Raw genomic sequence first — 15,127 nt, 5'->3', positions numbered from 1 at the left:
CTTCACTCTCTTTCTCTCTCTCCCTTTCTTTCTTCCACTTTCTCTGTGATGGATGGTTGTCACAGGGAGATGAAGAGCTCCATGCTTCTCCCCACTTCAACATGTTTGAGAAGTCCGGAATCCACCTCCTGGAGATCCGAGACGTGTGTGTGGACGATGCAGGAATGTACACCTGCTCTGTAGCCAACAGTGCCGGGAAAGCCACGGCTACAGCGGAGTTGATCGTTCAGGGTAGGACACTGCAGCCAATTACACAGCCTGTTATTCAGCCGTCAACACACAGGCGGTGTCCCAAATGGCACCCTATTCCCTTTTGTAGTGCCCTTATTTTGACTTGGGCCCACTAAATGGGGAATAGGGTACCGTTTAACGTCACAGTATATCATTAGCAGTGCCAGTTCTGAATACCGAGTTATATTTCGGACATTTTGATTCGTATTTGAGAGGGGAAATTCAGTGTGTGTCCATTCCTTTTTAGGTTCAGGCAGTGACCCAGGCATGTGAGTATGTATCTCATAAAATTCCCTGCATAGTGATATTACTGTGTGACTTCATGAGTAAGCATTTTCGCGAGTTAGCTGAATTTCTAGAAAATATTTCCACAATTTCGTCACAGTGAGGTATTCAATCTTTTGACAATGTCATATGTTACTACTTCTACAGCCTAGGTCCCTCGGCTCTGGTAGCACCTGTCCCAAAGACAACTGACTCACCTGAAGTCAAGCCCACAAGCAATGGCCTGCTCGCAGACCAACGATCACCTACCAAAACAGGAGACGGGACCGAGACCAGACTCGCCGCTCTCACCAGGGAGACCAAAGACGGCACAGAGATCAAAACTCCAGCATGGAAGACCAGCGCAGCCTCTCCCAAGACCACCGTCGTGACTTCTCCCAAGCCTCCTGCGGACCTGCCAGACAAAGCCCCTAGAAAGCCTGGCATCTCTCCCCCCAAGGCTGTCAGCTCCACCACCCTGCAGCACCACCTGGGAGGCCAGGGGACTGCAAGGACCAGCCCTCACCTCCAAAGCAGAGCACCTGAGAGGGATACAAGAGATCCGGTGAAACCCCCCCCAAAGGGAGTCCCAGAGCCATCTCCAGAGCCCACCAGAGAGACCAGAAGGCAGGCCAGAGAGAGCAGGTCAGAGAGGGCAGCGTTGACTGTAGGAACTCAACCTAAATTTGACTCTGTACCTCAGAGCCAGGATGCTACGGAGGGGACCCCAGTCACATTCAAATGCCAAGGTGATTCAAAACATTTTGCGATTCCATGTTTTGATGTTTTTTTAATATAAATTCTATATTTAATCCGAGAAAATAGTACAAGACCTTCCCAACACATTCCCACTTGAGATGTTTTTGACATTTTAATAGGCCATTTGGACAATGTTCACTAATAGTTACTTCATTGTTGCATGTTTATCCCATTAGACTGACTGTTGACGTGTTCTTCCAGTCTCAGGTTCTCCTGTGCCTGGCCTGAGCTGGGTTAAAGATGGCCTCCCTTTGAGACCCAGAGCAGGGCTGACCTTCCAGCAGGACGGCAACACACACATCGTCACTGTGACCAACGTCCAGAAGAGGGACAGTGGAACTTATGGATGCACCATGACCACCAGCACTGGGAAGGTTTCTTCTTCTTGGATCCTCAGTGTCAATAGTAAGTACTTGAGATGCATCCCAAATTGCACCCTATTCCCTATATAGTGCACTACTTTTGACCAGAGCCCTATGGGTCCTGGTCAAAAGTAAGGCACTATATAGGGAATAGGGTGCAATTTGGGATGGAGTTTACTGTAAATAAGTACATTTTTCTTTAATAGGGTGAACTAAGGCCCTGGTTGTGTAGGCTCATTACATTACTCCTTTTCAGTGAACAGGTCTATGGTTGTGAAAGTGTAATAGTTTTGAGCAGTTTCTGGTCTCCAGCTCTGCCTTTGGGTAAAAAAACGTCTCATTCCTTTCCCCTGGCTGTCTCAATCAAAACATGGTAATGATGAAGGCAGGATACGTGAGCACATTGAGGTTAAGTCCATTCCTCAGCTACAGTGCTGAGTTAATCTAAAACGAGACTGTTGCATGTCCTTATAAGCCGTTTGTCTGTAACCAAATAAAAGTTGCTTGTTTATTTAATGATAATCAAAGTGAAACTATTTTAGTGGAGGATTTGGAGAGGTTTTGATATCTTGTCTAGTTGTTTTTGTTTGCACCAGTCGACAGTGATTCAATTTGCAGCAGAAGGGTAGAGTCTGGCATTTTTATCGCGTTTATTTTCTATAATTCAGAACAGTGCCAAACACTATGCAGATTCAGTTTGTTTTGCTGGAGACGAGCAGTATATATTTGTTGGGAGTGAGCATCCTTTAGGAATGACTAACAGTTCTTGTCTACCTATGCCATCTATTGGAAAGAAGGAAAATTGCATCTTGTCAGATACCCAGTCTGCGTCCCGATTTCCCCCACTTCTCCCAAAGTGTGCACTGGCACACTCCCCGTCATCGATATAAAAGCTTTGGATTGGTGTAAGCTTTGGTTGGAGGGCATTTCCAGCATTGTTAAATCTAAGATGGGAGTGTGCAAGTGCACACTTTGGGAGAAGGGTGCAGAATCACGATGTACCCCCACTTTGCTAATACCACATTTGTCACTCTTAGACTGACCATTACCACACATTCCCTCATTTGAAATGTACTGCAAAGCTCCAATACAATGTAATATACTGTAAATGTTAATACACTATCTGTGTACTCCCTGCCCTACAGACCCACGGCTGGAGGGCAAGCCCCCGGCGTTCAGCACAGTCCTGAAGGGATGTTCAGTGAGTGAGGGCCAGGACTTCCTTCTGCAGTGCTCAGTGGATGGAAAGCCTCGACCTAACATCTCCTGGCTCCTAAACGGTGAGAGAGCCTATCATTACATCTTCCCCTGCAGTAAGTAGGGTTACAAAAGTTTTCCAAAAATCATGGTTGAAGGATTCTGGAATACTTCCTGATTCTGGAATACTTCCTGATTCTGGAATACTTCCTGATTCTGGGAATCTTCCAACCAGGATTTCTGGAAACCCCGGGAGTTCTGGGAAAGTTAAGGGAATTTTGCAACCCTTTCCGTACCAGTCATCACCGTCCAGTTATGCCCATTTACCCACTAGAGGGGGGTGACTTCCTATTTTCAAGACTTTGAACCCACAGGACTGACCAACTAAAATCAGGTCAATTTCTATGAAAAGTGAAGGATGACATGAGAAGTGGGAGGAATACAGAATTCCCTGTACTCAGAACCCTCTTGAACAGATCAGCTAGGCAGGGGGTGTGAGTTATTGTGTCCCCCAAATGGCGCCCTATTTCCTCTATAGTGCGCTACTTTTGACCAGAGCCCTATGGGATGCCATTTGGGACGCATTATAGTAGTTCTGCTACTGCTTTCCCTCTTAGCCTGAGGGCGGCCGATCAGACGACCACCATTTCACAAGTCTGGCTGCTCTGCTGCTGAAGGCTCATGTGTCTCTGTACCACGTCCAGATCACACACAGAGAATGTTTATTTTTTTGTCTAACCGCTCCACATATTGAACGTCAGGGGAAACCCCCTTGAATGTTGTATTTTATAAGGTTACAATAAAAACAAATGTAAGCATGGCGTTGACAATTGATCTAGTAGAATTTCACAGTGAAACAAGGATATTATAGCTTTGATTTTCTATTTGTTTTTAGATCTATATTTAAAATTCCGTTTAGTTTCCGTTTTCCGACTTCATTTACTATTTTTATTTAGTTTGAGTATTCTAAAATCATTTCTATTGTTTTTATATTATGTAGTTTCAATGTTAATGTTAGGGACAGAAAGTAGCATATGTGTGCGAGGCTAGGATCCATTTACGTGTTGGCCAATAGTGTTTTTTGGGGGACGTCACTTCTTGCGTCTGGGGGAGAAGTAATACATTTTAAATTATAACTCATAAATCAATCTTAATGTGACTTAGATTTAAAAAGATAATCGTCTGCCGTGCAGTTCAAAGCTATGGCCAGCTCTGGTTGTTGTTTGGTCACGGGTATTCTTTTGCCTGTTGTGTAACAGCTTGATAGCCTTGACTACGTTTCCCCTGTTGTCAGTTAGGACGAGAAGGATCTACTCCTCTGGTATGTCCCATGCGTCCAATGTGCAGTCAATTACCTCTCCGGTGTGCGGATGCTAAATCCGATGGAGGTTGAGCAATGCGTGCTGTGCCTTGGTGAAGGAGGGGTGACAGAAGATGGCTGAAATGCTCATAAAGGAAGCAGTCAGTCCTTTCATGCTCCATCTACACACAGGGTTATTTTTCATGCCTCTTTCAGAATGTCATAACTTTCTGGGTTGCTGTATCCATTTGCAAAGCAATCAACCCATTTACTTTAGCACCGGCAGGAGTTTTGAATAAAATACAATTCTAATTGTCACATGCTTCATAAACACTGTAGACTAACAGTGAAATGCTTACTTAAGGGCCCTTCCCAACATTGCAGAGTGAAAGAAAATAGAAAAAATACTAGAAAAGTAATGACATGTCATTTTAAATTTGCAATGAGAATAACTTAGCTATATACACAGGGTACCAGTACCGAAGGGGTCAGTGCAGATAGCCTTCTGTAGTGCCTTGCGGTTGGATGCCAAGCAGTTGCCATACCAAGAGGTGATGCGGCCGGTCTAGATGCTCTCAATGGTGCAGCTGTAGAACTTTTGGAGTATCTGAGGACCCATGCCAAATCTTTTCAGCCTCCTGAGGGGGAAGAGGCGTTGTCGTGCCCTATTCATGACTGTATTGGTGTGTGTGGACCATGGTAGATCCTTAGTGAAGTGGAAACTGAAGAACTTGAAGCTCTGGACCCGCTCCATTACAGCCCTGTCGATGTGAATAGGTGTGTGCTCTTCCCTCCGTTTCCTGTAGTCCACAATCAGCTCCTTTGTCTCGCTGATGTTGAGAGAGAGCGGTTGCTGTCCTGGCTTCGCACTGCCAGGTCTCTGACCGCCTCTCTATAGGCTGTCTCATTGTCGTCGGTGATCAGACTTACCACCGTCGTGTCAACTTAATGATGCCGTTAGTCGTGCGCGGCCACACGGACGTGGGTGTACAGGGAGGGACTAAGCATGCACCTGTGAGGGTCAACGTGGCGGACGTGTTATTGCCTACCCTCACCACCTGGGGGCGGCCCGTCAAGAAATCCAGGATCCAGTTGCAGAGGGAGGTGTTCAGTCCCAGGTTTGTTAGCTTAGTGATGAGCTTGGAGGGCACTATGGTGTTGAACTCTGAGTTGTAGTCAATTAACAGCATTCTCACATGGGTGTTCCTCTTGTTCAGGTGGGAGAGGGCAGTGTGGAGTGCAATAGAGATTGCATAATATGTGTTAAAGGTCTTCACAGGGTTCAAAAGTTGGACCCATTCCGAAATGAACCTGGGGCTTTCCCACCCGGACACGATATACATGCATATACTGTACAATGCATTCGGAAAGTATTCAGTCCACTTGACTTTTTCCACATTTTGTTACGTTACAGCCTTATTCTAACATTGATGAAGTGTTTTTATTTATCAATCTACACACAATTCCTCATAATGACAAAGTGGAAACAAGTTTTTAGAAACTTCTGCACATTTATTAAAAATAACAAACAGAAATGCCTTATTTACATAAGTATTCAGACCCTTTGTCCATGAACCTTGAAATTGAGCCTCAATGCATCCTGTATGAGCTTGATTGGAGTCCACCTGTGGTAAATTCAGTTGATTGGACATGATTTGGAAAGGCACACACCTGTCTATATAAGGTCCCACAGTTGACAGTGCATGTCAGAGCATAAACTCTTCCGAGAGCTGGCCGCCCGGCAAAACTGCGTAATCAGGGGAGAAGGGCCATGGTCAGGGAGGTGACCAAGAACCCGATGGTCATTCTGACAGAGCTCCAGAGTTCCTCTGTGGAGATGGGAGAACCTTCCAGAAGGACAACCATCTCTGCAGCACTCCACCAATCAGGCCTTTATGGTAGAGTGGCCAGACGGAAGCCACTCTTCAGTAAAAGGCACATGAAAGCCAGCTTGGAGTTTGCCAAAAGGCACCTAAAGATTATCAGCCCATGAGAAACAAGATGCTCTGGTCTGATGAAACCAAGATTGAATTCTTTAGCCTGAATGCCAAGCGTCATGTCTGGAGGAAACCTGCCACCATCCCTACGGTGAAGCACGGTTGTGGCAGCATCATACTGTGGGGATGTTTTGCAGGGACTGGGAGACTGGTCAGGATCGAGGGAAAGATGAATGGAGCAAAGTACAAATTTAATACATTTTAGAAGACTGCAACGTAACAAAATGTGGAAAAAGTCAAGGGGTCTGAATACTTTCTGAATGCACTGTAAAAAAAAAAAATGTATTAGGAGACCCATTCTGAACGAAGACAACTAGACCCATTTCGTATCTACCTGGTCAGATCCAGACCCGATCCGAGGTGAGGGAAGCAACAGATGAGTACATTTTTTTTAAGCTACTTTATTAACCAGAACTGATAAAGCACGAGAGGGAGAGAGGTGCTGCTCTAGCAGGTGGGTGAGGGGCCGTACTGTGAGCAAGTGACACAGGGAGGAGGAGGGCGAGACAAGAGGCAGCAACTAACCAACCAAGCTGACTCGCGCTATAGTAGACTAATAGCTGCCATAGCTAGGTTATTTATCATCAATTATGATTGCGAAGTACCTGTCTTGACTGCATAAAACCGGGAGAAGCTATTTAAGCTGCGCTTTCTCATCCTACAGTTACAAATAACAAAAAAACATTTAGAATATTAAGTAGCAGCCTACCTCTTGGCTCTTAGGCTACAACTATCTTTCATTGATTAGATAGCTCCTAACTTTTTAGGAGTGTCACTGGTACTTCCTGTTTGGAATCAGGAGGATATACACTGAACATAAATATAAACACATGTAAAGTGTTCATTTCATGAGCTGAAATAAAAGATCCCAGACATTTTCCATATGGACAAAAAGCTTATTTCTCTAGCATTATTAGTGTTAGGGAGCATTTCTCCTTTGCCAAGATAATCCATCCACCTGACAGGTATAGCATATCAAGAAACTGATTAAACAGCATGATCATTACACAGGTGCACCTTGTGCTGGGGACAATAAAAGGCTACTCTAAAATGTGCAGTTTTGTCACAACACAATGCCACAGATGTCTCAAGTTCTGAGGGCATGTGCAATTGGCATGCTGACTGCAAGAATGTCCACTAGAGCTGTTGCCAGAGAATGTAATGTTCATGTCTCTACCATAAGCTGCCTCAATGTCGTTTTGGAGAATTTGGCAGTGTCCAATCAGCCTCATAACCATAGACCGTGTATTGCTTTGTGACAGGGCGAGCGGTTTGCTGATGTCCACGTTGTGAACAGAGTGCCCCATGGTGGCAGTGGGGGTATGGGCAGGCATAAGCTACAGACAACGAACGCAATTGATTTTTATCAATGACAATTTGAATGCACAGAGATACCGTGATGAGTTCTTGAGGCCCATTGTTGTGTCATTCATCTGCCACCATCACCTCATGATTCAGCGTGATAATGAACGGCCCCATGTTGCAAGGATCTGTACACAATTCCTGGAAGCTAAAAATGTCCCAGTTCTGCCATGGCTTTAATACTCACCAGACATGTCACCCATTGAGCATGTTTGTGATGCTCTGGATTGACGTGTACGACAGTGTGTTCCAGCTCCCGCCAATATCCAGCAACTTCGCACAGCCGTTGAAGAAAAGTGTGACAACATTCCACAGGCCACAATCAACAGCCTGATCAACTGTATGCGAAGGAAATGTCGCTCTGCATGAGGCAAATGATGATCATACCATAACTGACTGGTTGTGTGATCCACGCTCGTACTTTTTTTAAAAAGGTATATGTGACCAACAGATGCCCATCTGTATTCCCAGTCATGTGAAATCCATAGATTAGGGCCTAATGAATTTATTTTATTTGACTGATTTCCTTATAAACTGTAACTCAGTAAAATATTTGTTGCATGTTTATATTTTTGTTCAGTATAGTTTGTTTTTCTTAATTTTTATTTCAGTTTCCTAAATAGTTTTTTGCAATTACGTTTTTTATTTTAGTTTTTGTTTACTTTAATAACCTTGCAGTTAACACTATTTTCTGTATTGTAGCTGGGTTATTTTTATCCTTCTGTATTTATGATGCATCATATTCTGTTGAAGTTCGGTTTTATCTGTGTCCATCACTTGACTCTCAACATAGGGATTCAGTTCTCAACTCTAACTTTCATTACCGGTCAAAAGTTTGGCCCCTGAACTTGTTTGTAAACTGATAGGGGTGAGTCTAGGCCAGTGTAATTGTTTATGTTTTGTGCTTCGGGGTCCAAATGTGTTCTTGAGTTGAATTATCCTCTTCAGAAAACATCTTGATCTTTAAACACTAATTGAATTGGCTTGTTTTAGAGAAGGATCTCAGTCTCAGTCCTAAATGGCATCCTAATCCCTTCATAGTATAGTACTTTTGACCAGACCCCTATATACCCTGGTCAGAAGTATTGCACTATATAGGGTTTCATTAGGGATGTACTCATAGTTTCCAAAGGTCCGCTTCTCTTAGTGCTCCAGGTTTGAGCCGTGTGTGCATGAGCTGTTGATGTTATCCTCTAGCCTCTTGAAGACGGATAGACAGTTAATGGCATCATAGTCAACTCAGGGAAGCGAAATAGTCCTGTTCCCAGCAACTGTGTAGGGATCCCAGTACCAACCCATTCACAGCCCCTCTGTTCTCTTCTGTTCCTACCGCTGGAAAATACACCCACAGCCATTAAACAAATATGAAGCCTAGGAACCATATAAAGGAAAAACATGCATCCCTCCTTCCTGAAACCCTCCTGAAGTATTACACCCAGACAGACTTGGCAAGTGTTTGTGCTCCCTAAGCAGACATCTGAGATTCTCTCTTTCCGAGACTCGGACTTGCGCAGGCCGATTCTGAAATACCTACCAACAGGCTCCCCTGGATTTCAAAGTGAATGCCTTTCTTGGGATCGGGTTGTCCAGCACTGGGCGCGGGAGCCATTTTATAATTGTTGGTGGCAGAGCATCACAACTCATCCAGGTTAAATTCAACACAGAGCTCGCTAGCTTCCCGACTGTGAAACGTAGGCCTGCGAGGAAAGATTAATATATAGTGCCTTCAGAAAGTATTCATACCCCTTGACTTATCCCACATTTTGTTGTTAAAGCCTAAATAAAAAATTATTACATATTTTTCTCATCCATCTACACACAATACCCCATAATGACAAAGTGAAAACATATATTTTTAGAAAAGTATTCAAATTTATTAAAAGTGAAATACAGAAATCTAATTTACATAAGTATTCATACCCCTGAGTCAATACATGTTAGAATCACCTTTGGCTGTGAGTCTCTTTTTGGGTATGTCTCTGAGCTTTGCCCACCTGGATTGTAAAATATTTGCTCATTATTCTTTCAAAAATTCTTCAAGCAGGGTCAAGACAGCCATTTTCAAGATGTTGCCATAGATTTTCAAGCTGATTTTAAGTCAACTTTAACTAGGCCACTTAGGAACATTCAATGTCATCTTGGTAAGCAACTCCAGTGTATATTTGGACTTGTGTTTTAGTTTGTCTAGCTGAAAGGTGAATTTGTCTCCGCGTCTGGTGAAAAGCAAGACTGACCAGGTTTTCCTCTAGGATTTTGCCTGTGCTTAGCTCCATTCCATGTATTTTTTTTCTCCTGAAAAACTCCCCTGTCCTTAAAGATTACATGCATACCCATAACATGGTGTAGCCACCACTATGCTTGAAAAAATGGAGAGTGCTACTCAATGTTTTGTATATGATTTTCCCCAATTTGTATTCAGGACAAAAAGTTAATTGCTTATCCAAATATTTTGCAGTGTTACTTTAGTGCCTTGTTGCAAACAGGATTCTTTTCACTCTGTCATGTATGTTAGTATTGTGGAGTAACTACAATGTTGTTGATCCATCCTCTATTTTCTCCTATCACAGCCATTTAACTCTGTGTTTTAAAGTCATCATTGGCCTCATGGTGAAATCCATAAGACAGTTGCCGGAGAGGAAGGAAACCAGATCTTTGTATTGACTGGATGTATTGATACACCATCCAAAGTGTAATTAGTATCTTTGAATATGAATGTCTTCTTTCTGTATTTTTACCCATCTACCTATATGTGCCCTTCTTTGCGAGGCATTGGAAAACCTCCTTGGTCTTCGTGGTTGTATTTGAAATTCACTGCTTGACTGAGGGACAATTGTATGTGTGGGGAACAGAGATGAGGTACTCATTCAAAAATCATGTTAAACACTTATTGGTATTGATTATTATGTTTTGTAACTTGTCAAACACATTTTGCACTTATTTAGGCTTGCCATTACAAAGGGGTTGAATTCTTATGGACTCAAGGCATTCCAGCTTTTCATTTTTTAAATTTATTTGTAAATAATTCTAAAAACATAATTCTATTTTGACATTATGGGGTATTTTGTGTGTGTGTGCGCATAGGCCAGTGTCACAATCTCAATTGAATCTATTTTAAATTCAGGCTGTAACACAATAAAATGTGGAAAAGGTCAAGGGGTGTGAACACTTTCTGAAGGCGCACTGTATGATAAAGAAATATCTTTTGCCGTTGTATCAGCATTTACCTCCGTGAGGTGTTTTTGCCTCTGCATATTTATTCGTTTTTCTGAGCGATTTTACAGCAAGGTTATGTTTGCTTAATATGAATGAACGTCAACAGGACATTAAGAACTGTAAAATACTATGCTTTATCGGAGTAATGGCTGAACAAAGACATGCATGGACAGGACAGAATAGCAGCATCTGGTAAGATCCTTAGGGGTGGGGTTTGTCTGTGCACCAGTCTTTGTTCACAAACAATCTCTAATATTAAGGAAGTCTCAAGGTTCTGCTCGCCTGAGTTATACCTCATGATGAGCTGTAGACCATACTATTTACCAAGAGTTTTCGTCTATTTTTTGTAGGTGTTTAATTACCACCACAAACCGATGCTGGCACTAAGACCGCACTCAGCGAGCTGTATAGGGCCATAAGCAAACAATAAAATGCTCATCCAGATGCGGTGCTCCTAGTGGCTGCTGAATTTAATGCAGGAAAACTGAAATCTGTTTTACCTCATTTCTACCAGCATGTAACCTGTGCTACTAGAGGGGGAAAAAACACACTAGATCACCTTTACTCCACACACAAACAAAGCATTCCCTCGCCCTACATTTGTCAAATCTGACCATAATGCCATCTTCCTGATTCCTGCTTACAAGCAAAAACTCAAACAGGAAGTACCAGTGCTGCGCTCAATACGAAAGTGGTCAGATGAAGCGGATGCTAAGCTATTGGACTGTTTCGCTGGCACAGATTGGAATATGTTACGGGATTCATCCGATGGCATTGAGGAGTTTACCACATGAGTCACAGGCTTAATTAAAAAGTGCATTGACGATGTCGCCCCCACAGTGACAGTACGTACATATCCCAACCTGAAGCCATAGATTACAAGTCACATCCGCACTGAGGTAAAGGCTATTGTTGCTGCTTTCATAAGCAGGACACTCATCTGGACGCTTATAAGAAATCCTGCTACAACCTCCAACGAACCATCAAACAGGCAAAGTGTCAATACAGGACTAATATCAAGTCCTACTACACCGGCTCTGACGCTCATCGGATGTGGCAGGGCTTGCAAACTGTCACAGATTACAAAGGGAATCCCAGTCGAGAGCTGCTCAGTGACGTGGGCCTACCAGTTGAGCTAAATGCCTTCTATGCTTGCTTCAAGGCAAGCAACACTTGCGTGAGAGCACCAGCTGTTCCGGATGACTGTGATCACGCTCTCCGTAGCTGATGTAAGACCTTTTCACAGGGCCAGACAGATTACCAAGACACATGCTCGGAGCATGCGCTGAGCAGCTGTAGAGGAGCGCGTCGAGAGCTTCAAGTTCCTCGGTGTTCACATCGCTAAGGACCTATCATGGTCCAAACACACCAACACAGTAGTGAAGAGGGCACAACAACAACTCTCCCCCCTCAGGAGGCTGAAAAGATTTGGCATGTGAACTTTTTGAACTAAATCTTTTTGACTCTATGCGCACACACTGGACTATAGTGTGTGTGTTATAATTGCCACACTTCCACACATATGCTGCTGCTACTGTCTTATGTATCCTGTCACTTTACCCCTACATATCTACCTCAATTTCCCCATACCCCTGCACATTGACTCGGTACTGGTACCCCATGTATATAGCCAAGCTGTCATTGCTCATTGTGTTTTATTCCTTGTTAATGTTTTTCTATATTTACAGTACCGGTCAAAAGTTTGGACACATCTACTCATTTCAGGGTTTTTCTTTATTTTTACTATTTTCTACATTGTAGAATAATAGTGGACATCAAAACTTTTTGAAATGACACATATGGAATCATGTAGTAACCAAAAAAGTGTTAAACAAATCAAAATATGTTTTGAGATTCTTCAAAGTAGCCACCCTTTGCCAGCTTTGCACACTCTTGGCACTCTCTCAACCAGCTTCATGAGGTAGTCAACTGGAATGCATTTCAATTAACAGGTGTGCCTTGTTAAAAGTTAATTTGTGGAATTTCTTTGCTTAATGTGTTTGAGCTAATCAGTTGTGTTGTGACAAGGTAGGGGTGGTATACAGAATATGGCCCTATTTGGTAAAATACCAAGTGCATATTATGGCAAGAGCAGCTCAAATAATCAAAGAAATGACAGTCCATTACTTTAAGACATGAAGGTCAGTCAATCCGGAAAATTTCAAGAATTGTCGCAAAAACCATCAAGCAATATGATGAAACTGGCTCTCATGAGTACCGCCACAGGAAAGGAAGACCCAGAGTCACCTCTGCTGCAGAGGATAAGTTCAATAGAGTTACCAGCCTCAGAAATTGCAGCCCAAATTCAGAGTTCAGGTAAGACAAATCTCAACATCAACTGTTCAGATGGGACTGAGTGAATCAGGCCTTCATGGTTGAATTGCTGCAATGAAGTAGTACACAGTGTTGTACGAGATCTTAAGTTTCTTGGAATTTATCTCGCATGAAATAGCCTTCATTTCTCAGAACAAGAATAGACTGACGAGTTTCAGAAGAAAGGTCTTTGTTTCTGGCCATTTTGAGCCTGTAATCGAACATACAAATGCTGACTCCAGATACTCAACTAGTCTAAAGAAGGCCAGTTGTATTGCTTCTTTAATCAGAATAACAGTTTCAGCTGTGCTAACATAATTGCAAAAGGGTATTCTAATGATCAATTAGCCTTTTAAAATGATATACTTGATATATTAGCTAACACAACGTGCCATTGGAACACAGGAGTGAGTGATGGTTGCTGATAATGGACCCTTGTACGCCTATGTAGATATTCCATTAAAAGTCAGCCGTTTCCAGCTACAATAGTCATTTACAACATTAACAATGTCTACACTGTATTTCTGATCAATTTGATGTTATTTTATTGGACAAAAAATGTGCTTTTCTTTCAAAAACAAGGACATTTCTAAGTGACCCCAAACTTTTGAACGGTAGTGTAATTTTTGCATTGTTGGGAAGTAAGTGAGCGCTTCACTGTTATGCTACACCTGTTTACAAAACGTGACCATTCAGAATTGATTTGAAGGAATACACTCTCTTAGTCCCTTGATTTGATATGAAAATGGATTTACACAACATGTCCTGCATGGTAAACGTCTTAATTTCTAATGACCTTTCATGATCCTCTCCCCAATACGGCCCTGCTTTACCATGACAGCAAAAGAGTGTACCCTGCTCTGTGTAAGAAACTATTTTAGCTGGGAGTGGATTGTGTTTAGGTGTTCCTCAAGTGTGACATATTTTCCTCTCTCTTCCCCCATCAGACAAGCCCATGCTGTACGCCCACTCTTCCTTTGAGAATGGCCTGGCCCAACTCACAGTCCAGGGCACCCTGCCAGAGGACGAGGGCCAGTACACCTGTGTCGCTGAGAACATCCATGGGAGAGCCGTGTGTACTGCCAAAGTCCTCATCAAAGGTGGGCCTGGGAGCCTCTACAGAGGCCATCTGTATCAAATTTCTCAGGCAGCGTTTACACAGGCAGCCCAATTCTGATATTGGTTTTTCACTAATTGGTCTTTTAACCAATCAGCTCTTTTGCCAATAATTGGGCAAAAGATCAGAATTGGACTGCCTGTGTAAACGCTACCTCAGAGTAGGAGTGCTAGGATCAGCTCCCCTCTGTCCATGTAATCTTATTCATCGTCATCTAAAAGGCAAAACTGATCTAGATCAGCACCCCTACTCTGAGACGCTTGATACATCCAGCCCCAGATGTGTTTCTTTATCCTTTGCATCTTTGAGAAGACACATTTAATCTGTGATTGATGTATCAGATATTTCCCAGAGGACTACCCCAATAGAGCACATAACTGGCATGTCATTATTTCTCAATATGATGCTTATTACTTGTACTTTTGTAGTTCCGCTATTAGTCCCCGAAGCCCTATAGTTTGTAATATATTCACATTTTATGACTTTGGCTTTGAAAAGTCTGCAGTGCTAAAATTAGGGGAATGACCAATGAATATGTTATTTTGATAAGTGGGTTTTTGAAAATCTAAACACGCGTTTTGTTTTGGCTAAATTGAGAATGCGCTCAATTCATGAGATGGGGAAAATGCTTATTTGTTTCAGAATGAGTATTTGACTGTTTGCTAAAGCCCTGAAATGTCTCTCTTGTGAGTACTTTGAGCCTCTTTTGAGGTAGTGCTACTCTAAGATAATAGCTATTTAGGGCTCCGATGTAGCATTTAAGGAAACATCTGCGCTGTCTGTTTCAGCATGCATTTTTTGTCTTTGTCCCAAATGGCACCCTATTTCCTTAAGTAGTGCACTACTTGTGAATATGGCCCTGATTTAAAAGCAGCGCACCATGTAAGCAATTGGGTACCATTTGGGATGAAATCCTTGTCTATCAGCACACACTGGGCTTCAAGGTGGAGGTTCAGCTATTTGTTTCGCTGGGGTAAACATTTGAAATACCATTTTCCCAGTGGCACACTCC

At 42.8% G+C, this 15,127-nt stretch overlaps 1 protein-coding gene across 4 annotated transcripts in view; it reads left to right on the top strand.

Moving 5' to 3' along the window:
• Positions 1 to 15,127, top strand: part of LOC115156095 (myosin light chain kinase, smooth muscle) — a 92,130-nt gene that overhangs the window by 37,781 nt on the left and 39,222 nt on the right. For all 4 annotated transcript variants that reach the window (XM_029703393.1, XM_029703394.1, XM_029703392.1 and 1 more), the window contains 6 exons: positions 66 to 231; positions 479 to 500; positions 664 to 1,244; positions 1,456 to 1,659; positions 2,762 to 2,896; positions 13,946 to 14,098. In XM_029703393.1, coding sequence (XP_029559253.1) covers positions 66 to 231; positions 479 to 500; positions 664 to 1,244; positions 1,456 to 1,659; positions 2,762 to 2,896; positions 13,946 to 14,098 — 1,261 coding nt within the window. The remainder of the gene's footprint in view (positions 1 to 65; positions 232 to 478; positions 501 to 663; positions 1,245 to 1,455; positions 1,660 to 2,761; positions 2,897 to 13,945; positions 14,099 to 15,127) is intronic.

The sequence above is a fragment of the Salmo trutta genome, chromosome 20 (genome assembly GCF_901001165.1).
Source record: "Salmo trutta chromosome 20, fSalTru1.1, whole genome shotgun sequence".
Taxonomy (NCBI): domain Eukaryota; kingdom Metazoa; phylum Chordata; class Actinopteri; order Salmoniformes; family Salmonidae; genus Salmo; species Salmo trutta.
This window is presented reverse-complemented; position numbering and strand designations above follow the sequence as displayed.